Genomic DNA, 25741 nt, shown 5'->3' with positions numbered 1-25741 from the left:
GCATTGATTGAAGTCGCCGTGCAGGAGAGTTCCTAAGTTCCCCGTATCCTTAGGTGTGCTGGGCTCCTTCGGCGCAAGCGGGAGCTGGCGGCCGGCCGCCCACGCTCTGCTCGGCCCCCTCCCCGGCACTGAGCGGGGCATCGCCAGCGACACCCGAAACGCTTCTTGGTGTAAGCAGACGGTGCTGCCCCTCACCTTGTCCGGCTGCATCTCCCTGGTCCCCGCGGGAAGGGCTCCGTCCCTCCCCCGGCCGTGGCACAGAGGAGCGAACCTGCATCAGTGTGTGATCTCAAACGAAAGCCACGGAGAAAAACAACGCATTTCGAAGTCAGACTTGCTGCTGTGCGTCCAGGAAGACGACAGAGCTACCAGGACTCTCAAACGCTTCTGGTTACTTGAAAGCAGCTCGAAAATGCAATTATTCCTGTAGGTGGCACTGGTACTAGGTGTTGCAGAAGCGAAGGCAAAGATGGAGAAAATTGCCTAGGAATTCCCAATTGGTTCCTGTAATTTAAGGCAGAACAATAGAGTTATTTTTTTCATTTACTCTAAATTCATGTAACATGCGACAAATGAAAACCCGATTTCTTTATTAGAACAAAATATGCTTTTAAAATCTGGCTCTCTGTAGCTTAATGGTCTGGTCCACAAGAATTGTCTATTCCCCTATATGTCATTAAACAGATCCTAGTGCAAATAGAAATTAACTCAACACGGCTCATTCAAGTCAAATGCTTGCGCCAGGAAAGCCCTAATGAGACACTGTCTGGTTTCCAGAGGGGTTGCTAAGTACGATTGGCGGCAAAGTTATTAAATCTGTCCAAGAAGCTAACACATCATTAAGACACTCCACCTAACCCTCCCAACCTCGATCTGAATATTCAAGCGAGGGTGAAAGGGATATGACAGTGGCACCGATGCCATAGGCCAGGTGGAACTCCCCCCGCCGGGGAGAGGGACTGGGACAGCCCCGTGTCTTGGCAGCGGCGGAAGGCGCGGAAGGATTTGACGGGGAAACTCAGTCCACGGGGACGTCCTTAACCCTCGGCCTTTCTCCCGGTTTAGCACTACTGTGCATTTATTTCACCTGTTCATCCGTCTTCAGCTTCTCCCAGTGAAGTGCAGGCATATGCTCTTGCCTTCACTGCAGAGGGTCTGTACGGACCTGAGACGGCGGGGTCACCCCGACAGGGTAACCGGGTCTGTCGGTCTCCTCCTTTCTCCTGAGAATGAGTCAAATGCCCGTACTCACTCTCCACGGATCGTCTGAGTTTCTACAGACCCTGTCCTTCTCCCATCAAGCCGGGGGACGGGTCCCCGACGTGTCGTAGGGACTGAGAGCCCTGGCCGGGCCGGGGAACCAGCCAGCCGGGGAACCAGCCGGCTCCGAGAGGCAGGAGAAGCTGCTCGAGAGAGAGAGGGGGGGCTTGCGCTCCAGCCCAACCCCCGACACAGCCCGACACCGCGTGTGCATTTCCTAACAGCTGAAGATGAGTTTCCCTAAAAACCAGTAGCCAGGGAGGTGAGCTTTGCAAGAGGCTGCTTCCTTATCCCAAGAGCAGGACACCTAAAAGCCTTGTGTCTCGATTTCTTGCTATGTTTCATTTTCTTCTGATTTTGGGTCTGTGACAGCCGAAGTGACTCCAGGACCCGATTGTATTTTGCCCACCGTTGCTTCATAAATATGCAGGAAATATATATATCTGTTTATATCTGATGCAACTTTGCTAAACAAAATTTCATCCTATTATATTTCCACTCTCCATCTTGTCCCTGACGTTAAAACAATTTCTTAAAATTGAAATCACACACTCTCACACGACACAACTCCCTCTTTACCTCCCACCTTGTGAGAGTTTAGCAGTTGTTGCATCTATTTCCGTGCAGGTCTGAATATTACGTTAATTAAATTAAGGTAAAAATATCCCGCCCCGGAATCGCAAGTAAATCAACGTGGGCAGTTTACGCAAACACAAATGTATAAGCTGGTGGGCTTTAGCGAGCTAAAATAAGGTAGCAGACACTAACAAGAAACGCGACATCTACCAACGATGGATCGACAACTTGTGCAAGGATCATTCTGAAAAAGCCCTTTTCCCCCCTAAGAAGGGAGGACAAGTGGAACACAAGGCCAGCCCCTGCAGAAGGGCGGGGATCGGGGGTCGCCAAGGGGTTAGGGAGCTGTGGGGGAGAGCAGCGGTCCCTATTGCAGCGGTCCTTATCTGCAGTGGTCCCTATTTGCAGCTGCGCGCCGGCTTGAAAGGACGTCTCCCTCCGAAAGTCTCCCTTCTCTTTCGCACAAGCGTTTGCCGGCGCATACGCTCTTGTCCCAAGTTACGAGGTGGGGTCAGCACACCTGAGAGCTGGGGGTCAGGCCGGGTATTTTCAGGCTCTCAGGCTCGGAGGGGGAGCAGCCAGGATGGCGAGCGGCCCCGCACCCTCTCCCTCAGCCTGCCAAGGCACGCTGCCCTCGCTAACCTACTGTGCTCAGCTATTTTGTGGCATAAGGAAATGCACATGGCAGCCAGTGATGCATGGAGACCCCTTCATCCCGCGTTTGGTTCCTCGCAGAAAATGGGAATGATCCCTGGAGATTCCGTGGGATTTTATACGCCCACGTGTAGTAATAGCTCTGTGCAAAATGAAAGCCCCGTTTCAAAGTTCCGTGCTGTCTCATCTCCCTCCATTTCAAACGGCACCTTCCCTCCGGGGTGGGTCACCTCTGGACATACCTCAAGGTTGTCGCTGGATTGCCGCTAACCTTCCGCTTGCCTCTACCCGCTTTTCCCTGCCTGCCTTTCAGAGGCGTCCAAAATCTCCTCCGACACCCCCACCGCGATATCCCCTCACCGGTGCTCCGGCTCCAAGATGCTTTTTCCCAACAAACTGTCTGCATCGTTTCCGGGGGTGAATTTCGCGGCTTTGAGCCGCATGGCAGGAGCCGGGGGCGGGGAAGACAGGGCAGCTGCAACAGTCCCTCCGGTCGCCGCACCACGTCCGCCCCCCAGACCTTACCCACGCCACCTCGGAAAACACGGCCACCCGACTACAGACATGGCCGGGAGGGCTCTGTCCTTTGGGAAGAATCAGGGGGGACTTCTACTTACAAAATACGATACTATGTGGGCATCCTTCTGCCTTAACAGCCCCTCAGTAGCCCACTCCCCTCGAGGAAGGAGACGGAGTTATCTTCCTCCCTTAAAAAAAAAAAAAATCAATAAAAATCTGCCGCTTCAAAGAGGGGCTGGGGGTGTGCCGCGTTGGATTTGCCTGGTCTCTTCCTACAAGGGGAGAGCGGAGGCATCTGGGGAGCAGAGCGAGGCATAGAAAGGCCTCATGAAGTTGGCTCCGAGAGGCAGGAGCAGGACACGCCGAGGTGAGCACGGCGGCGCAACGGAGCCCTGCCGGAGCGGTGGGATAGCGCAGCGTCGGGACTGCTCTGAGCTACGGGAGGCTGGGCACTGTTTGGGGGCCTGCCCGGTCCCAGAAAGCGCCGGAGAAGGCCTTCATGGGCGGGAGTAGCCAGGGGCTGCCAGCCGCCGCCTCGCCGGTACCGGCCACGCACCGAGGCTGATGCCGCCGTACACGAGATTTGCAGCGGGCAGCTCACGCCGAGTCTGTGGAGGAGAGAGGGCGAGAGAGCAGGGATTGAGGGAAGGAGAGGAAGGGGAGCGCCTCTGGCTCCCCTCTGCAACGCAGCGGTGTCGGGAGAAGGCAGGCAGAGGCAACGTGCCCTGGAAAGACACCGGCCGCCGGTACCCGGGGCTCCGGCCGCGCTGTGCACCGCTCAGTCACTCCCAGTCACTCTCTCGGCACGGAGGGAAAGGAACGGGAAGGGAAGCCCGGCTCCTGTCTGGCCCTGGCTCGAATATCTTACAGCTTCCCCCCAGCCCCCGCCGCCTCCCGCTTTGCTTTGCCCGGCCTGAGGACCCCGCGGTGAGGGCGCGGGTGCGTGCCGGGACAGCCGCCGGCTTCTCGGGGCGAGCCCCCTGCCCGGGCACGCGTGCCCTTCCCCGGCTGGAGAAGCCCTGACCCTGAGCGCCCCCCCCCTCCTCTCGCTGCTGCCTTTCCCGTCCGGTTCTTCAATGATTTCCTACCTGAAAAATTAATCTTTTAGCCAGGCAGGTCAGAAGCGATCAACAGGCTGTTGTATATTATGTTTTCATATTCCTCTCTTCTCCCCCTGCCCTCTACCGACTCACTGTAGATGTGACCTTTGGTATTTCAGCCCACACTCAGCAGTTGAATGGAAACAAGTTGAGCACGTTCACTTCTGATAAACATTATCCTTAAACCACTAGAGACCCGAGCAGAGTAAACGAGCTTTTCCGACAGGACCACATCAGGAACACACATTGAGAAAGGGAAAGAAACCAAATATCCAGGAGATCAGAGGCGGGCTCGGGGGTGGAGGGGTGGCAGAGGGAAGGAGGGGGAACAGACAGGTTGGGGGACAAGGCGAAGGGGGGAGAGAAGGACACAACTGTGAACACAATAGGCACAGATGGGAAGAGAAGCTGCCCGCGCAGCGTGGGAGAGCAGCTCGGGGTCACGCTCGAGCATCCCAGCAACCCTGAGGGAGATTTAGGGGCGCCGAGCTGGTCCAGGAGCGGCGGGGTCGGACTTAAACACTTGTGCGCCAGGAGTGGTCCCCGGCCACATGCCACTGGACCAGGCTAAAGCAACGAGAGTCCCGCATGTTCAGGGCGGCCAGGGCAGCGGGCAGCCCAGGCCCCGTCGGGCTGGGGAGACACCCTGTAGGGTGGGCAGCCTTGTCGGGGATCCAGAAAAGAAACTCCGCTTCGACAAGAAATACCCTGTTAAAGTGGATCAGAAGTTTTACGGACTCGAACCCCCTTTCATTTCTTAATTATATAAATAATTTAATTAAAGGCAGGATCCGGGTCCCACTAGTTCAACGCCTTCTGCCTTAAAAATAGCCAAAGGAGGTCAGCTCAGAGCACAGAAAGGGGTTCTGGCTTCAGCAAACGCCTGCTAGTACTGTCTGCGCAGAATGCTAGCCCTTTCGGACAGTGGCATTTGCGCGGGTGAGTGTTCCCTTTATCAGAGGTAATTTTATCTAGGTTGAGGAAGCACCACAATTTACAGGTGTGGTATTCTGAAAGGACAACTCGCATTTTTGAAGTAACCACAAAACTGCCATCGAAAAGTTGATGTTGTGGTGTTTCGGCTTTGTTAGAGTTTTTCTGGTTTGGTTGGTTTTGGTTTGTTGTTGTTGTTTTTCTTTTTTGTTGTTGTTGTTTGGGTGTTGTTTTTTTGTTGTTGTTGTTTTTTTTTAAATCCATGTGGAGAAAACAGAAGTATCCACCGGTATTCCGATCAAATAGAGCTACCTGCAAAAGAGCCATGATCACCACAAAACGTTTACAACATGCCACTAATTTCTGGGAGATCTCCTGCAACATCTTATTTCTTCACAGTTAGGAATGTTCATTTCGATATGTTCTCTGAAATCTCGCTCAATTAAATTTTTTTTCCTAAAAACATCCTAAATTTCAATTAAAATAATATCGATACACTGTTTACACACACCAGCGACATAAATTTCGTGGTTCATTTGGTGATATTTCGCGCACTAGGATCACACCCTTATTTCTTTTCACGTTTTATTTAATTTACAGAGTCTATACCTTTGAGACTCTATTAAAAAAAAAAAAAAAGCAATAAACGACAAAGAAGAACCTCAGGAGAAGAATACAGAAAAAAACAAAGACATCCTTAGCTGGAGCTGAGAGCCCATGATCTCTGTGTGCAACATGATGTAACGTAGGGCGTAAGACACACACACAGGACCAGATCAGGATCCGTACACCGCCAAACCAAACATGTCTTCCACATACACGCCGTGACCCACACATTCTTTAATTCCTACCAGCTTTGTCTCTTTTTCTTTTGATTGCTAATACGTATCAGTGCCTTTGATAAAGCTGAAATCTGCTGCGAGGCACTGACATTTTACGCTTAAGCGCGGTGCAATATTACTGTGGGGATGAAAACAAAACCGGGGCCGGTCTGCGTTGGGCAGCGAGCACCAGCATCCCGGTGCCGGTCTGCGGTGGCCGGCGAACACAGCATCCCAATGCCGGGCGCTACAAGCCCCGTCCTGTCTCCTCCCAAGGCAAGGGAAAATGCAGCTCGTTTCCTGGCCGGTTTGTGATTTCCACCAAAAATGACCCAACTCGCATCACTCACGGTCTTCTCGTACACCGCCCGCGAAACATTCGTTAGCTAAAAGGTGCTTTATTATAACGAGGAGATCAAACCCGCGAAAGATCTTCTCTCCCGCATCACAAACTCAACGCGGGGAGACCGTGTGTGTGTCAAGACATTGCTTTGCTTCATTCGGGGAAAGGGGGAACCTCTCTGCCAGGCTCGAAGCCCCCTCTCCGGCTGTTTAGTCCGGGAGAAGGGCCAGAAAGGGCGGCGCTGCGTTACCCGCCGACCGTGCCCCGGCCCCGCGGAGCTGCCTGCCAATCCCCCGGCCCCCGCCGGCCGAGCAGTGCCCTGCCACGGCGCCGGCCCCGCTCAGCACAGCCCCGCCGCCGGCGGCACTTTGCGCGCAACTCACCGCCGCAGGTGCGGAGCCGCCGTCCCGGCGCGGCGGGCCCAGGTGCCGAGCGCGCTGCGCGGGAGCGGAAGGGCCGCCGCCGCCGCCGCGCTGTCCGTCATCTGCCCTGGCCACTGGCAGGGCGGCTGGGCGGTGGGGCCGCCCCGGGGGCGGGCTCAGGGGGGCGGTGGGTCACGGGCCCGGCCCAGCCCGGCCCTGCCCACGCTGCCTTGAGGTTGAAATGCAGAAGTCAAGGCTCTCTCGTCGGGATGCAGATTTCCTTGTAGTTCTTTTCTTCCTCACGCTACTGTTCCCTCCTCAGCGGAGATCAGAGAGGTTCGGGGCCAGTGCGGCCAGGAGAGCAGGAGACCGGGAGTCGGTTCCCGGGCATAGGGATCCGTTGGGATTTAGGGCCGGCCTCGAGGTGCCCCGCTCAGAGGAATGGGTAAGTGGCCGGGAGCCGCAGGAGGGTTCAAGTGCTGTCAAGAGAGGGGGAGCACCCGTGCACCGTCATCTGCTACCGCTGTGGCTCCCTTATTGACTTTGCTCGTGTTCCTACAAGTTGTAAGAACATGTTGAGGGTCAGGAACAGGGGAGAGAGAGAGAGCTAATGACTAGTCGGCTTGTTATTAGTGTTATTAGGCGAGTGCGAGGCAGGATAGCAGCCGAACGGATGGCTGGAGCCCGTGACACGTTGTATATTATTCCTGACACCGATCGTAGCAGTTAACATTTTAACACGCTTGTTTTACAGCCCAGTGTAACCGTGCTGCTAAGCGAAAGGCGCTAACAGCACCAGGAACGATCTTTAAAAAGTTAGTCCCCACTCAGAAGCACCGCGCTGCCCTCGTCTCTCCCAAGATGTAAAAGAATTTCCTCAACTACTTTTCCTTCCTCCCCCTCCCCCACGTCTTAGAAGATGTTTTTATTTTCTTTTTGTTTTCTTCGCGTTCCTTTTTCCTGTGGCAATAAAGCTGACTTGTCTGTTGGGGCGATCTTGTTTTTCTTCTCTGGAATGTGCTTTTTTTTTTTGGGAATATGCTTGATTCACAGTCTGGAGAGCTCCGACATTTGTTGCCACGGATTTTCTTTCTGTCTCTTCTTTTTTCTTTCTTTCTTTTCTTTTTTTTTAAATCTCTCACTTCTCTTCCTCCCTCCCCCCTCCTTCCTTCAGTCTCGGGGGCATCCCGCTATAATAAAGAAGCGTGCGTGGAGTGACCGGGGTGGGGGGGGTCCCTGTCTGTGACATCTGTCTGGGATGAGGAGCAGCTCAGACGCCCCCTTCTGTGCCGTCCGCCGTGTCCGACGGTTGTGTTTGTTCATTTGCTTGCAGAACCTGCCTTCGGGGAAGTGAACCAGCTCGGGGGGGTATTTGTCAACGGGAGACCCCTGCCCAATGCCATCAGGCTGCGGATTGTGGAACTGGCGCAACTGGGTATCAGGCCGTGTGACATCAGCCGGCAGCTCCGCGTTTCCCACGGCTGTGTCAGCAAAATCCTGGCTCGCTACAACGAGACAGGCTCCATCCTACCGGGGGCTATCGGCGGCAGCAAGCCTCGGGTCACCACTCCCACGGTGGTAAAACATATCCGGACCTACAAACAAAGGGATCCGGGCATCTTCGCCTGGGAGATCCGGGATCGCCTGCTGGCCGATGGCGTGTGTGACAAGTACAACGTGCCGTCGGTCAGCTCCATCAGCCGCATCCTCCGGAACAAAATCGGGAACCTGTCTCAGCAGAGTCACTACGAGACTTACAAGCAGCACCAGCCACCCCCACAGCCTGCTCTGCCCTACAACCACATCTACCCCTACCCCAGCCCCATCGCTGCTGCAGGAGCCAAGGTGTCCACCCCTCCCGGGATGCCGGCAATCCCCAGCACCATGGCCATGCCCAGAACGTGGCCGTCCTCTCACTCCGTGACGGACATCCTGGGGATCCGATCCATCACCGACCAAGGTGAGGAGTGGGCGGGAGCCGGGGCCACAGAGGCAGCCAGATAGGGCCCTCGGAGGGGTTCGATCCCTTGCTCCTGGGTTCTTTCCTTTCCGAGGGTCGGAGGGTGGTTTCGTTGTTTGACTCGGGAAACCTCTCGCGTTTTCCCCAGCACGGGCTGGGCACTGAGCTTACTGGAGGATGTGTCTCGGAACGTGGGCAGACCTGGGAGGGCCTGGGAGGGCTGCAGGAGGACCAGCAAATAGGACACATTGGCCGTCACCTCCACCGCTCTGAGCCGGGAAGTGGCGATCCTGGCCGGAGGGAATGGCCCGGAGTGCGGCGGGACCAGGGCGCACTCGGTCGCGGTCCCGGTCCCGGTCCTGGTCCTGGTCCCCACCGAAGCTCGCTGTCGCACTCCGGTCACGGGCGCCGCCTTGGCGTTACTGAGAAGTCCATTTTCTGTAGTTTTCGCAGTCAGGCCAAATTTGCTTCGGCAGGAAGTTCAAATGTCATCTAATTGCTTTCATTCTGATGCTGTATTTTCCTCCGAAGTGGTGGTCTAGGAAAACCAAAGGCTCTAGATTTGCCTCTTTTACCCCTTTCACACTCTTTCTGTTCCCTCTTCTGGGAACTGTGTCGCGTCTCACGGCCGCTCGCTAGAAAGGGACATTTTTTCCATTTCGGTCTCTGCCAGTGAACTAACAGTGAAAGCGTTACTCAAAGTGTCACTGAAAAACCCATCTTAAATAACCTTCGCCTACAGCGATTTCTGTGTCCCACTTTCTCTCAGTATTAGTGGAGAGGTGGGAGCTCTGATCTGTTTTCACTGCCTTTTTAGCAGCAACAATCCGGTTCTAGCAGCATTTCAGATGCAAAATGATCCTTTAGGCATTGCAGAATATTTTTCTTATTTCATCTGAAAGGTGATAATCTTTTTTCAAGCAACACATACGCACGCACAAGTATGTTTTCTTTATATGCATACATGCAAAAAATGTAAGTTTGTTCTTCTTTGCCCTTCACAATATAAACTTTATCCTAGTCCTCACTGGCACAAAGAAATGTGCTTGTTTCTGAGTCAACTTTAACAAACACACGCCTGGCCATCTCTGAGGCAATCTAGAGGTAGTGTTGGCAATGAACATTAAAAAGAATGAGAACATTACAATCATATGAGAAATTTAGGTGTTGCCTTGTTCTGGTTTTTTTTTTTTTCTGGTTTTGTTTTGTTGAGTTTTTTTAGTGAGCTCCTCTTTGATTAACACCACATTGGCAGGCAGGCCTCTGCCGGTGCTGCCGGGTGCCTTGGTATCTGCCCGGTCTCCCTCAGCCCCCGCAGCGGCACACATCTTTCTGCGGTGTGAAACCTCCCCCCTCCCCTTCCCATCAGAGGGTCGGGGCTGCGGAGTGGCCGGTGCCGCAGATGGGGGCTGTTCGCCCTTGATTTATAGGATAAACTGACCTTGCTGACACGGAAAGGAAGCCCCTATTCATGGGAAAGTGTGAGATCAGCAGAAAAGGGCGCTCACCGAGGGAGCTCAATTTCTTAAGACAACTTCAGATTTGTGCCTTTCCCCAGCACGGCGAGGGGCCAAGCGAGGTGGTGTCGCAGGAAAGCCCCCTCCCACGGCGGCTCCAATGCGGCCGGGCGCGGGGCTCGGGGAGGGCTCCCCCTACCCCTTCCCTGGCTCCCCGGTGGGGGAATTTGGCCGTTCGAGGAATTTGTTCGCCTGCAAAACATCCTGGTATGCCCATGGCGCGGTTGATAGGTGTGTAAATAATAGGACTCTAACTTCTTCTCCTCCCCTCCTTCTTATTTCCCTCCCTTTATCTCCCTATTAAAAAAAAAAAAATATTTACTTTGTGTTTCGTTTTCTTTTTCTCCCAAAAAGTATTTGGAGCCCAGTTCATGTGCAGCCGTGTCAGGACTGTTTGTAACACGGGGTGTCGTTTCTCCTCTGACTCACAAATACAAACAAGGCTGTTGTCGTAAATACCCCTTAGGAGAGCCTGGGGGACGAGGGCCGGGCGGCAGCTCCGTTCCGCCAGTGGGGAGACGTGGGGACGAGCGAGCCAGCCAGCTCTGGGCTCGGCTGCTGATCTCTGTCACAGCTTTCACGGAGGGAGCCGACTCCCTTCTTCCCACGAATCACCCTCTTGAGGGCTTCCGGGAGCCTCAGCGAGGTGTGGCGGGCGAGGGACCGGCTTCCCCTTAGCTCTGCCCCACAGACTGCCTCCCATGAGGAGAGGGAGCCGTCTCCATCTCCGAATCCTAGCCTCTGACTCCCTCTCTCCCCCGTCCCTTGTTTTCCAGCAGTGAATGACACTTCGCCTTACCCCAGCCCCAAGGTGGAGGAATGGAGCAGCCTGGGCAGAAACAGCTTCCACTCGCCGGCCCAACACGCCGTGAACGGGTTGGAGAAGAATTCCCTTGAGCAGGAGGCCAAGTACAGCCAGGTAAAGAGAGAGGGGGGGACGGGCGGTGATGCACAGGGCTCCTGAGCTCGGCCTCGGGCTACCGCCCTCGGTTTGGAGCCGATGCCGGACTTCCCTCGGTTTTGGTTTGCAAAGACGGGCGACGTCGGGAAAAGCCTAGCTCTCGTCCCTCCTCTCTCCGCTCCTTCCTCCGGCCCGGCCGCCGCGGCGCCCAGCGCCCCCATCCCGCCTTGCTGCCGGCGGGCGGAGGGCTGGCGGGGCGGCAGCGATCGCAGCCCGGGCCCGGTCCGCCCCCGCTCCGCTCGCCCAGCGGGCGCTCCAGAACCGCCGCCACCGACCCCCGCCGCGGCTCTGCCCCCGCCCCGGCCGGGCCAGCGGGCACATCCCGCCGCCGCCTCCTCCCGTACCAGCCGCGTTTTACTCTGTCCGCAGCGTGCTCTGTAGTCAGGGGAATAATTTGAAAATGAGGTGTAATTGCTTCCTACATTAAGCATTTTTAAACGCTTAAGTAGACGGCGAATTTCCTACGTTTTAATTACAACACAATATAACTGTTACTTAATAAATCTCTGTCTAAATCTTTGTACTTGCTAATCAAGTCCCATGCCAGGAGAAAAGCTATAAAAGGCTCAACTGTTACTCGTTGGGAAAGCACAGGTTTTGAAAACATTTTTTCCGTGTGATGGAAACATTTCAAAATGCATCAGAGGTCTCTCAGACACGCTGACTTCCTGGCCACGCATTTGTTGTACTTATAACCAAGTCGAAGAAAACCCACGATTGCTGTTTAGCATTTTTCCCGTTCAAAGACAGAGGTTTTGGACATATTTTCCGAGTTCTGTGTCTGGTTTTAGATCCGTGTAGAGGAGACTTTTGTAGCTCGTGTTTGGTGGTGAGAGTAGCTGAATCAGACCCTTTCCAATTCAAGATGCGGAGCACAAACTGCGGGAACATTTGCAAAGAGGTGAATTAGGCAGAGCAGGAAATACAGTAGATCCTGATGGTGAACAGCTACTTCATTACATATATTGCCTTTTAAATAGTACACCACCCTCAATGCTGTTCCATTTGTTTTGTTTTTCTATCATCCCATTATTATTATGTTCATTTCATATCACAAATAATGTGCACTATAGTATAGCCATGACTGTATGGTTAAAGATAGAATTAGATTTAGAGTTAATACTCCTACAATTTTCTTTAAAGGCTAAAACAAGTGTTATCAGTCTTACTAAAAAATAATAGATATAGCTTCTCACTATTCTGTAAGAGCAGCTGTACTGTGGCTTCATGGTCTTAGGTTCCAGGCCGGGCCTTCCGCACACAATCCTGCTGAAATATTCACAGGATCTTGCTCATAGACTATAAACCATGGCCTCTGATGGATCTCATTTACAACAGATGTGTTGAGAAACAATGCTTTATAAATTGGGTTATTTTCAATGCTGGTTTGGAAAGTATTTTTTACCTTTTCTTTTTTTCTTTTTTACTCTTTCAATGTTTATGATTTAATCTTCATAATATATCACTGTTCTATTGTCAATATCAGTTTTATCTTAAAGTTTTGTTCAACCTGAAAGATCATGTGATAAATGTAAACATACACACTACTTAAAAATTGAGAAAATTTCTATTAATAAAATGGAATTCATTTATCAAAATACATTGTCCAGAGAGTTTAAAAGGGCAGAAAAGCCATATTCAGAACCCTGCTCTCTAAAAGAAGATCTAGAGAAGGTTCTTCTCAGTTTCTTCCCTGTAATAGTATAGGTAAACAGAATTTGGCTTTGGAAAGTTCCAACACATAGACCAATCTATTCATGTAGTATTCAGAATTGTTATCCAGAGAATTAATTCAAATGGGCATTAATTGCTTTGTCTGTCAAGTCACAACTTCACTACCTTGCTAGTTTAGAATGTGTAAAAAAAATCAGGCTAAATAAGGATGGGAAAATGTTATTTTTTGCAGTTTTTGCCACATTCCTTTTGCTGAAATATTTGTTCCAGACAGTGTGAAGTTTATGAACCAAATTCTTGCTGCACAGAGCACTGACTTACTGTCCTTTTGCTGAAGTGCAGTGAGTCTGGAGTGACAGCTTGTGACAGTAAAGACTTACAAAATTCTCTGACATCATGTGATCCATGGTCTCTTGCAATGTGTACCATTTTGGGTGTAAAGAGATGAGCAGGGGACACTAGATAATGTTGGTTCATTTGTGAATCTAGCAGGGGGGTATCTGGAATGGTGGAAAAATGGGGAAGTCTCAGACATACTTCATGTGCCGGAAGGACTATGGTGAAATACGCTCTTTGTACTTCAAGGTAAATGCTGTTTCCTTATCTCTTTTGGGCAAAGCTTGTTACGAAAGCTCTTAAGGGTCTTAAGGAGGCAGACATAAGATTTCCCCCAGAGAAGAGAAGTGACTGTTCTATAATATTCCAGTTTCATATCTGTATTATCAAAATCAGAAGTGCCTACAAGAGGAGGGAATCAAGTGTGGATATTTAACTTAGGCTTTCCAATTTCACAATGGGAGCAGAGGAAATGTGTTCTGAAGCACATTAACAATGGATTTTGTGTGAGTGATAAGTAATTCTGCTTTTTCCAACAAATATCATCTACATATTTAAGCATCACCAATATCCAAAATTCACCTGTCCATAGCTTGCAAATCCTCCATAACTACTAGGCAAGTGAAAGACTTTCTCCCCAGCCTTAGTCATGGAAGATAATATTTTGCTTCTCAAGAAATCCCCTGGAAAGTCCCTCTGCGTGAGAAAGACCAGAAAAATTGAGACCGAAGAACAAGGTCTTCCGTACTTTTACAATATATTTATTTGATCACTTCTTTTAAATGATATACTTTGTTTTAAGACATGGGATACTGTAGGCGTTTTTTGGGCAAAACTCTTATTGACATCCCAGACTTGTCAGGCAGCAGCCATGGCTGACCTCTCCAATCGGTCCCAATGGCTAAATTTCAGCCCTTGTCCCACACACCAGTGGGAATTCACCCACAAAAAAGGCAGGAAAACCTCACATTTTTGCCTTGGCAATATGCAGTCATACTAGTTTAACATGAAACTGAATCTCTGGATGTAGAACATTCTTCATTTTCTGTATTATGAATTTCCTGGTGTCTCTGGAGCTTTTGTTTGCAATGTTGTTCAGTATTTGGGTTTCGGGAGTTGAAAGCTCAGCCTGGCAGACTATGATTCTGTACAAAACATTCCACAGGAAATCAAAAGATGCCTTGTCAAGTTTCTATTCAGGTTTAATTATCTGATGTCCCAGGTTGTCATTTATACGTAAGCAATGGCATAATTTTCCTGATGTATCACACTCACAGATTTGTCATATTGCTTTCAAATAGGGTGACTGTGACTCAGAGAAACTGAAAAGGAAAATAGATTTTTCCGAGGGCTTGACAGTTTTGTGTCATGCGCATTTCATACAGAGCACAGTTCTATCACAGAATTTACACAGAGAGGCACATTCAATGTGGTGTTCAGGGGCTTCTACAAATAATTATGCTATTGATACAAAGGATGAATATTCTGAGTATTTTCTTTTGCATTGCACAGCTTATACTGACAACTGCATTAAGAAAAAAATAGTTGAAATGACTGCAGTATGAACACATTTGTAACCTGCATTTGAAGTCAAAACAATAAACATGTATCATATTTAAAATGCAGTTCTCAGACATCTGATGCTTGTGACTTGCTGGACTAACATCATGGATGCTCAAACTGAAAAAATTGTGGTCCTGTATTTACACACATATGAGAATGCAGAAGATCTGACGTGTTTGTATGATTTGCTGAGAGGCAAATAGCTTGGAAATAATTTATTTTCAGATTGACTTTCTGTGTGCATTGCAGGAAGCAGATGTGCATATTGCCAAAGGGAGCTGATACTCATAAATGGGAAAAAGCTTGTAACTGGGGGGTCTAAGAGCAAGCTTGCTCCTGGAAATGGCCCGCTGTTTGGAGGCCTCATTCCAAACTTACTGCAGCTGCAGAAAACACTCCTCCTAATTCAGAGGGGTTTGTGAACATAGTTTGAGTGAAGTCTTCCTCTGACATGCTGGCCAAACCCCTAAGCAGCAAGTGCCTCAGGTCTGTCTCAGCTGAACTTAATCAGCTGTTAGGGGCTTGAGTTTTTGGCATTGCTGGGGTATCACTCCCTGTCCCCATTCTGACTGGGGCCGTGAGCTCTGTGTGTGCAAGCAGATAAAGGGAAGGCTCCATGTTAGGGCAAGTGTTTGCAAATAATTGTAGGTGTAATTCTGGACTTGCACAGAAAACTTAGTTCCTGATCTTTCATTTGTAGATGAACAATAAACTCTGTATGGGGTGGCCCTGCATCTGTAACTGCATCTGCAGTGCTTAGAACCCACAACACAGGGTAACTTCTTCCGGTAGAGCATTAAAATGTAACCTTAAATATTATGGCAAATTACATGATCTTCCTACACACATTATTTAATGAAAACATTAACTAGCAAATTACTTATTTGGCATCTCATAACTCAGAATCCAGGCAGCTGGATTCCTGCTATGGGTCTGTGCCAAAGCCATCAATGACAGAGGTCCAGACCTACGGCTTCTCAGTCATACCCAGGCAGGAGGGGGGTGAAGCTGTGAAGGAGAGGTGCTTCTTTGCTTTCTTGCCATAGTACCCGGCAGCACTGTTAACAGAGTCTGGTGCAGGGGTTCAGACCTTGGCTTGGAGACTGGTTCTGTGTCACTCTCACTGGGATCTCCAGACCAGGCCTGCTGTTAAAATATTGCCACTAAGATGGCTTGCTCAAGGTCTAGGCATCCTTGTCATTGCATGTTGTGGGTGAGGGGGATGAGCTGATCCCACTACATGCACCCGATTCCTCCCCAGGTGATCTGGATGGCACCCAATTCGAACCCCATTTGTGAGACCTGCCTCTTACTGGCCACCTGCTTCCACGGCCAAAACACAGTGCCCTGTCCACCAACCCACATGGCTTCAGGGCACTCCACCCGGATGAAACTAATAAAGAAAGTCAGAGAGGTGAGTGAATGGTATGATGACACTCAAACTGCACTCTGAGCACCTTCTGCTCAATGGACCCCAACCCACCAGGAGGTCTGCCATGACAAACGTGGACCAGGGACTGTAAAGTGGGAGTGATGCGAGATACCTATCACAGCCAAGGAGCAGAGTGCCTGGAGCAGGGGTATTAGCTGTGATTTGAGCTGTTCAGTCTTGGTCCTTGCAGTAGATTGGCAAGTATATTAAGACTGTATAGTGTGCTTGAATTTGTCTGTTGTGGCAATTTATCGGCTTTTAGGAATTGCCTACCCCCCTAATAATAACCATAGGCATTCAACAATTGCTGGGCTGTGGTTTCACCCTCCTTAGTGTACCAGCTTCCCAGTAACTGCCTCTGCAGCATCAGAGATTTGTTAGACATAGGAGACTGCTGTTTTGGCTGTCCCTGAAGAGAACAAGGTGGGGACTTTACCAGTTTGACCCCATATTTGCCTAGCTTCTAGACATCAAGAATCCCTTTGAAGTGTCTGTGTCCATAAGTCTCCTCCCTCAGTTTCATTTAAATAGCACCATATTGAAATTACAATATATTTCATAGAATTATATTTCCTATTTCATAGAACCTTTCAATAATACATTATGGTGTTAACCAACAGCATAGAAAAGAACAAATGTTTATTCCTTCCAGTGTATTTGCTTGTTTAGTGTCCATGTGTGCCCTGCCCAATTCCAGATTTTGCCAAAATACAGACGGGAAATTATTGTGCAAATCTGTTCTAAAACTATGGGAATCTGTTAATTCCTACTCAAAGGAGTTTGCTTATATGACATGATTTTTTTTCGCCTGTGCTTTCCTATTGTCCTCATAAGCACAGTCTATCTGTCAAAGGAAGACTTAAGTTGTATTTTTGCCGTCAGAACCAGACTTTGTGCTTATAGCAACCAGAATTTGTTTTCACTCCCCTTTGACATAGTCTGGTTGTGAAGTTTGTTAAATAGTAGAACATACCCCAAGATCCAGCATATTCACTGGAAAGGCAGTGACTTTGATTTATATAATCCTTCTTTATTAATTTTCTCTGTTTGTTTTTTGTTTTTGTCTCTCTGAAATTTGAGTTCTTTTACTCAGAGTTTGGACTAAAAGGCAGGAGATGCTAGGTTTTTCTTCTAATTGTTGTTTATTATTTTCTTATCTGTAATACAGCTGCTCGGGAGTGCCTCTTAGTTAACAGGGTGGAAAAATGGCTGTGAGTTCTAACTTTCAAGGCCTTTTAAAGTCCAAATCAACCACTTATGAAATACCAAGTAATATGTTTTTACTTATAATCCAATAACTATCTATTCATGATCTGCAGTGCGGATTTTTTGACCCAGTAACAGAGCACTCAGATTTGTGAAGAAGAAGGAGAAATGAAGAAGAGCTAATCCACACCCAAAAACCTCCATATTGTTACACGTACATATAATTATATCCCAGAAACCTAAATTCTCTAAACCCAGGGTTCCAACACTTCTTAGTCTGGTGGATGAAAGGAAAGCAACCATTCAATGATAGTGCAGACTTGAACTACAATCTACATTTGCAGACATTTAGGTGGACATATTATCGTGTGTTTGTTGTGCCGTGATAGATCTCACTTCACTGTGAAAGCCGTCTATCCACCATGCCTTTTTCTCCTACCTCTCTTTTCCTCTGTTGTTTTTGTAGTAGATTACTCAGTGTCAGAGAGTGAGTGGTGGTCTTTTCTTTCTTTCTTTCTTTCTTTTCTTTCTTTCTTTCTTTCTTTCTTTTCTTTCTTTCTTCTTTCTTTCTTTCTTTTCTTTTCTTTCTTTTCTTTCTTTTCTTTCTTTCTTTCTTTCTTTCTTTCTTTCTTTCTTTCTTTCTCTCTCTCTCTTCTCTCTCTCTCTTTCTCGCTTTCTCTCTCTCTTTGTCTCTCTCTCCCCCCACCTTTTTTTTTTTTTTCTTTCGTTTCTGCTGTAGTTTGCTTTTGGAAAGGATTGGTGATGGTGTGTTAATTCAAGTTACTATTACTTTTTCCAAAACTGGGATTTTATTTCCCTGAAGAGGCTGAGATTTAAAACTGGATAAGAAAATATAATTTAGAGTGATCTTGATGCATGTCCCAGCTATAGTTAAAACACTCAATTGGTATTATCTGGTTTCTGTGTTATTCAGGGCAGCTCAGGATGGCTATAAGTAAAGGAAATAACTTCAAGTTAATAAAAAAGTGCGTTAAACATGGGGAATGGGATCTGCTCATTATGAAAGGACTGAACTTTATTTCAGAAGGAAGTATTGTGATTTTCCTATGCAGTATGTTGTTGTGCATTGAATTTAATAATGGGAGAAATAGCTGTAAAGAAAATGGCATATTTTTAAGAGATAATGTATAGGATTGGGTAGCTAACTATGTTTGAAATCTTAGAGCACTCTGGCATGTGAATAAGTCCATTTTAATTGTGACTTCAACTAGAATACAACCTTTGCACAACTTAGAGTGGAAGAGAAATAGTGTAATTCTCCGTTCTTGAAAAGTCTCTTTTCCTTTTTCAAATCTCAGTCTTCTGGACATAAACTCAGTTCAGCTGAGCAACAGAGCAGCTGTAAGCCCCTTGCTTGTGTTATTTTCAAAAGTGTCTCGACTCCAATGTATTATCACTCTTTGCTCTTTCTTGAAGATAAAGGCAAATATTAAATTAGATAATATGATACCAAATTGATATCCTACATACAAAACATCCCTCTTCAGTTTAAGATTTTTTGTATGTGGAAATTATTTAATGTCAGTGTCCTAATTATTCAGTCTGTTTTATTCTCTGCTGATTGCAGTGAAATGAACAGAAAATCAAATCATTAATATATTCAATAAAATAAGCTAATTCATCTAAGAATATAGATATTTAGTCTAATATGAAAATATTTTTTCAAGAATCTTTTCCAGCACTATAAAATGCAAACCCTGATTTGCAGGGTTAACTCTGGCTAAGTTATTCAGATACACCTTAGCAATTTTAATTTTAATAAAAAATATTTTAAATAAAAACTGTTATCATAAACTGGGGAAATTTACTCAGTGCTCACTTTTGTAACCCTTCTTTAGGTGGTTCTGACTTACCTGTGTAGGCACATTAATTTTAGTGGAAGACTTATCTGAATGAATGTTTGTGGTATCATGTAATTTTTCCTGTTGATGCTGTAGCACCGAGTTGCAGCTTCAGAATTTAGCTCTAATTTAGTACTACAATATCTACAAAAATATTACTTAAAGTTATTAATTTAAAAACATTAAAACCCCCATTCCTATTACTTAGATCATTTAGTAGTGCCATTTTCCTAAATGACACTTCTATTACAGGCCTGCTGCTGCTGTTTGACTTGGAAAATTTGTTTACTCTTCCCTTGGGATCCCATATGTTGACTTGATTTATAAATCATATTTAACCTCCAATTATAAAGGGAGATTCAGCATGTTGGCTTCCTTAATGTTTGCAGTTTGTGTTTGATTGCTCCTAGTCTTGTTGTCATAATCTTTTTGACTGATTATGTGCATGTCACTAAAAACATGAGATATCCTCTGGGTTTTTATGCTAATTTGCTCTTCTGATTGAAGGACTAGATATTTTGCTCCCTGCTATGCTTTTCTCTTGCTGTGGAAAAAATTACTTCTGCAACAGCTACTTCATGACTGTGTTTTCAGGACGTTCGGCAAAGATTCATCATTTACAGAAAATGTTTGAAGGTTTTCATGTTGAAAACCAGCAGCGAGAGGGTGTCAGTGTGTGTGCAGAGCTGCGGCAGCGTCCCTGCAGAGCGAGCTGCTGCCAGCACTCCTCGGTGCTGGGCAGCCGCTGCTCCCAGTACCAGGCTGTGGGACCTCTGCAGATCAGTTTCGTTTGCTCTCGGGGAAAGGCTATGCTGCAGGATCAAGGCAATGTGCTGAGCTTGCTGATCCAAGGACAGGAAGGATTCATTCCATCCAAGTCAGTGTTGGAATTGAGAGACAGAAACAAAAACGACAACCTTATTCACCAGAGGTGTGTCCCTTAAGCCATGACATAGACTGAACTTCTGATGACTGTAGCAGGGGACTTTGGGCTGAGTCACTGTCCCAGCTCATTCAGGCTGGCGACTTGAACCCTATGCTGTTTCTCCAGAAACTTTTTTTTTTTAAAATAGTAATTTAGACTACATCTACAAAGCCTGCATTCTTAGTCTATGCAATACATGAACTATTTAATTAAATATTGTAACAATTTTATTACAATGGGCAAGTAATTTAAATAATTGTAAATAATAACTTTACAATAAGAAGAATAATTTACATTCTTTTGGACACTCACTTTAGAGTTAGACTATAAAATTGAGGTGGACGCACCTGTGGCATCAAATCTGCTCTCGTTTGTATTCACATAAACCTGAAATGAGATCCTTTACATTATTGCCATTAATGATAGCTAACATAAATATAGGTCTGTGATTTTGAATATTGCAATTCTGGGTCATTTTCTGAAACATTTAGAAGCCACATGGGAAGGGAACATAGGAGACGGTCTAATTTTGATACTGAGAGAATGCATACCTAGCAAGCAAAAGTCAGGGAAGGAAAAGTAGGGAAGGGAATGAAAAAAATAATATCAATTCACTACAATATATAATTTGAATTTATACCACAAGGACTGAAAGTGAAATCTAGCTTGCATGTTTCTCTGGTTCTTCTGTGACCAAGGCAGAAAAAAAACCAAAATCAGGTACTTTTTCTGACATGGATTGACTGCAAAATTTGTCCAGAAATCTTGTACCCTTGTGTCTTCTTACCGTGAAGGAGAGGAGGCTGAAGCTCTACAACATATTACACAAGCATAATCTTCAAAACAGGTATCAAGGCATTTGTGGTGGTTACCTCTGGTTTGGGGAAGAACTGCTCTGACTTTTAGGAGTTCAAGCAGCTAATGGAAATTACTTATTCCAAAGACATTCCCACATGAGCTTGGTTCTAGACTTGCTTTTCATCCACCCACTCCTTCTGTGTTGCAAATCACAGACTGAAAAAATGACAAAAAAAGTTGTCTGTAGTTAGTATCGTATCTAAAGTGATTAAAACAAAAGATTCCATCTGTTAAAACTATTCAACCAGCTCCTTTACTGGTGAAAATACACGCAGTCTGCTTGTTTCAGCAGTACCATTTTGTGTGACCTAAAGCAAGTCTTTATGTCCACCCTGGCTTTGATATCTCGCCTGGATATTCCTTTTACGGTCACTGGCAGGTATCAGCAGCAACTTGGCAGAAAGGCACCAGACTCAACTTGTGAGCCTGACCCAATTACTCTTGTTTTGCTGGTATCTTTGCAAGAATATGTTTGAATGAATTTGTGAGTGGGTGGGAGATCGTGTATTCTAGGTTTCAAGTGCAGCTCTAAAATTTGGAAATACTTATTCCATCAGTTGTCTCAAAACATTGATAGAAGCAGCAATTCAGAACAAAAGTTTCTCTCTGATCTTTGTAGAAGCCAGAAAGTAGGTACTTTCAAATGGGAACCCTTATCTCTTACACAGCAGAGGTTCTTGTTCAGCTAGAACTACATGTTTGTTTGTTTGCTTTAAAAAATTAGATTTCCCTTGAAAAACGATGGTTCAAATTAAGAAAAAAAATATTTATAAAACTTAAAAACCAGGTTCAAGAACCTCTGCACTTAAAACAAATTCTTAGGGTTTTAAAATCCATAAACACCGTGAGATTCTTGCACTCCTAATTACGAATGTTTAGATTTTGGTATTAATTTCCTCTGATTGAAATACTGCAGGATGAATTATTCATCCAGTATATACAGGGTCATGGAACTTAATCCCCTCCATTTATTTTAAGTGAATGTCATGTTTGTAAAAAGTGCCAGATTGACAGACAAGATTCAACCCTTCTGATAACCTACACTTTGAATCTAAAGCTGTTTGGAAGTAAAAACTCCCATGTTAAGACTATTAGGTCAAGTCTTTCACAGATGAAAATCAGAGATGAAAATTACGGGGTGGTTTTTTTTTTTTTTTTGTTTGTTTGTTTGTTTGGGTTTTTTTTGAGTACCATAGTTTTAAGTCACATAAAGTGAGATTTTTCTCTATCCCCTCCTTTTTTTAGTTCAGGTTAGAGGAAGCCTCTGACTGATTTGTGGGTATGGCTCAAACCTTGCTTGAGGCAGAATTGCACTCCGTGCTGGGCCAGTTCCTACCCATCCCAGTGCCACCTGCTTGGCTGAGGGCATCTGTGGCATTCACAGAATCATGGTTTTGAGTGGTAAAGCTTTGTAGCAGTGCAACAAAAATAAGAATGATTCCCCAGTTCAGTGAGGCAGTGATGACAGACAGCATTGGTGGCCTCTGACAGGTTGCAGCTGGTGGTCCCTACACAACTGCCTCCACATCCTGCCCTCAGTAGTTGGGGCAAGATCTTTCTGACATTCAGAATAGACTACAAAAACAACAGTTTTCACAGCTGTGTTTTGAATAAGAGTGTGTGTGTGTGTAAAAAGGTTGTTCTGGCTGTTATAAATCAGTATAGGTATTCTTTTAAATTAAGCTTTTACAAAAACTAGTGAATTTTTAGTCAATTTCCATCTATTTTATCAACAACAACCCAAGTGGCACCTACAGTACAATTCAATAGGAAACTTGGGCTTCTCCATTAATTATAGTTCAAAGACTTTGTGCCATAATGCCATAGAACATATGTGTGATTGGACCAAATATTTATCAACAGTGTCTACATTAATGTGAGCTGTTCAGGAGCTCAGATTTGCCTCAGATCATGCAAAGTCATCTGCATATGGTTGCTGAGGAACCCCTGGTGGCCTTGTCTGCAGGAGGCCAGGACATAGGCTTGAACATTGGTGGACCAGCAAAGAGATGCCTTGTCTGCACATTGACTGGCACAGATCTACCCTGTACCTACTAACCCATCCTTCCAAAAGCACAGCTAAGGGTTCACACAACATGAGCACTCATAATGAGGAATCCTCCTTAAAATGGGGCTTCCAGGCACAGCCTTGAGCCTACTGCTTGGTACCAGCCTCCTTGGGAGTGGGAAAGCCTGAGGAACAGGGTGGATTCACAGAGTCCAAAAAACTCTTTTGAGGTTTAGAGGTGGAAGGTTTGTGCTGCCTCAATGGCTATGAGACTTCAGGGACTTGTCCCATATACTTTCTCCTTCCAACACCCACCCCTTCAGGGTTTCTGTACCTCTCTGTCCACATTATGTTTGGGTTGTGGCTCTTGATGTCCCAGCACTACAATCTGGTTTTAATGGCTCTTCTGCCCCTGTGCAAAGCTTTTTGCTGGTGCTTGTTACAAAAAACAGAGGTGTTCGTCCTTGTTTCATGTTTGCACATTGGAATAGCAGCTTTTTAGGGCCAGTTACAGTTTTTACTTTCCAGTAAACTCAATGAAATAATTTTCCATGTGATTCAAGAATTGTAGTGACTTACAGTGCAATTATTTGCAGGTTTGTCTTAATTAGTATTGTTGCAAACACTGATATTTAAAGCTGAGGCTAAAGTATAATTCTAAGTCACAGCAGGGAGCATGTGATTCAAGTTACTGTTCAGCTCACAGATTTGGATTTTCAAAATAATAAGGCAAGTTCAGCATCATCAAAATATTTATGGATTTGGAATGACAATTATGTTGCTGCTGCAGCTGTATGTTTTGTATTAATTAATATTCCTATTGGAAGCTTGTGGCCAGGATCCCATTGCTGTCTCCTGCTGCTTTAGATTGCTGTACAGGTTTATATCGATGGAGTCCAGCAGAATTACTGCTTTGTTTCCCAAATGACAATGAGAGGATAGTCTAGACAGTGGAACTCTGAGATACATGGATAGGAAACTCATGAGTCTGAAAACGGGCCAGTGCCCTTTATGAAGGTAAATACTGGAAATCAGGCAGGTGCAATCCAGGCAGAAATTGAACAAATGAAATGTTAACATCGTGTGAAGTTTTAGCGGGAAAAAAAAGTCTGTTTAATTTCTTAACTTTGCACTATTCAGGTTGGGTGCAGTTGTACCATGTGATGATGCTACAGGATTTGCTGAATCAATAGTCTTCTTTCACATCCAGATAGGAAACATTTTTGAGAAAAAATCTCACCCCAAATCCTAAAACAAACACTACACAAATTGAAACTTGAGCAAGATAAATGATCTTGGTTTGTACCTGTTGTGCTGAAGAAACATTTATGGGTGTGAAATAAACCACCAAACACTTTTTAGTTAAATAAGGAGTCATTAATTGTGAAATCATACCATGGCTGACTGAAGGACTCTCACATCTCTATTTAAATAGAAACCCTTCTCCCCAGCCTACAGAAGGACCTAGGAAAATAGCTTGCAGGAAAGGACCCAGCCCTGCAATTGTTTTGTGCGCAGAAGCCTTATTGAAACCAGGAGAAGCTATGAGCAAAGAACATTTACAAGTTTTTTTATCCCAAGTATCTAGAAAACAGATTTTTGAAAGACACCATCAATAATACTACTACTATCGTTCTGACTCATGCTCTGAACAAAGAGTTACCAAAGAGTTTAAGATGTTCCACCTCCCCCAGCCGCTGTTACCTCTTCACTCTGGGGAGTGCTGCCTTCAGATCTGTGCCTGCACCTGCCCATGGCAGCTCCAGGCTGAGCCCACCCTCCTTCGGGGCCAGGAGAGGTGAGGCACAGGGATGAGTCTGTTTCTCCTGCTGCTGGGATGGCTGTGGTCACTGCACACCCAGCTTAAACTGCCACAGCACTACCCAGCAGGGCTTGCTGCAGTGACCAACACCCTGTGCAAAATTTGGGAAAGGTGGGTAAATGTTGCAGTTCATCGACGCCAATCTGCGGAAGTCATTGTCAAGTGCATTAAGGTGCTCAGGGAGAGAGAAGGGAGAAAGGCTTTTAGGAATCCATCAACAGCAGCTTGCAGGAAGGTAGGCAGGTGTACAGGGGGCTTAGCACCTCCTGTCCTGCTCTTGGTGTGTGTTCCCTAAACATCTGCTTCTGGTCCCTGTCTGGGACAGGTTGTTAGGAGATGTGTGGAAGCACTGATCATGGTGGGGTAACTGGTCTTCAAAGCAGAAGGGGCCTCTGAGCCCCTGAAATTCAGGGGAATGGTTATGAGTTTCTCTCTTGGTGTCCCCACTGGTCCTAGTTTTGGTACAAAGCCCCAGCAGCATCTGAGGGCAGCTTATTTTATGCCAGATCCAATGTGTCTTACTCTCTTAGAAATGCTTTTCCCTTCCCTCTCCTTTCAGGCACCCAGTGGCCTCCCAGCCGTCAGCAGTTTCGTGTCAGCACCAGCCATGCCTCCCTACGCCACACCAGCCCAAGTGTCACCTTACATGACGTACAGCGCCACTCCATCCAGCTACATGGCGAGCCATGGCTGGCAGCACGCCGGGGGTACCCCCCTGTCCCCCCACAGCTGCGACATCCCCTCCTCGCTGGCATTCAAGGGCATGCAGACAGCCAGGGAGGGCAGCCACTCTGTCACGGCCTCCGCTCTCTGATGCAGGAGCTGGTCCAGGAGCACCACGAGCTCACTGGCTCCTCGCCCCCTGAGCCTAGCTCACGGACTGCTCTCTTCGTGCTGGCGATACTTGGCATTTCTCCTCATGACTTGTCTCCCGTAAGGCTTTTGGGATTGAAAGAGCTGAAGACAACATCAGAAACTGAGAGAAGTGTGGTGTTGTGCTCTTAAAGACTTTGTGTCCCTCAAAGGGCTCGTGGAGCCTTGTTCTACTC

The 25741-nt window shown here is 46.8% G+C and overlaps 1 protein-coding gene across 1 annotated transcript; it reads left to right on the top strand.

Annotated features, from left to right (window-relative positions):
- Nucleotides 1-6809: 6809 nt before the first annotated feature.
- On the top strand, nt 6810-25667 carry PAX9 (paired box 9). The gene is made up of 5 exons (XM_039552232.1): nt 6810-7013; nt 7790-8528; nt 10822-10964; nt 15841-15993; nt 25252-25667. The coding sequence occupies exons 1-5, from the start codon at nt 6810-6812 to the stop codon at nt 25504-25506; spliced, it is 1494 nt and encodes a 497-aa protein (XP_039408166.1). The 3' UTR covers nt 25507-25667.
- Nucleotides 25668-25741: the final 74 nt, after the last annotated feature.

The sequence above is a fragment of the Corvus cornix genome, chromosome 5 (genome assembly GCF_000738735.6).
Source record: "Corvus cornix cornix isolate S_Up_H32 chromosome 5, ASM73873v5, whole genome shotgun sequence".
NCBI lineage: Eukaryota > Metazoa > Chordata > Aves > Passeriformes > Corvidae > Corvus > Corvus cornix.
Note: the sequence above shows the minus strand (reverse complement) of the source record. Positions and strands in the feature narration are given on the sequence as shown.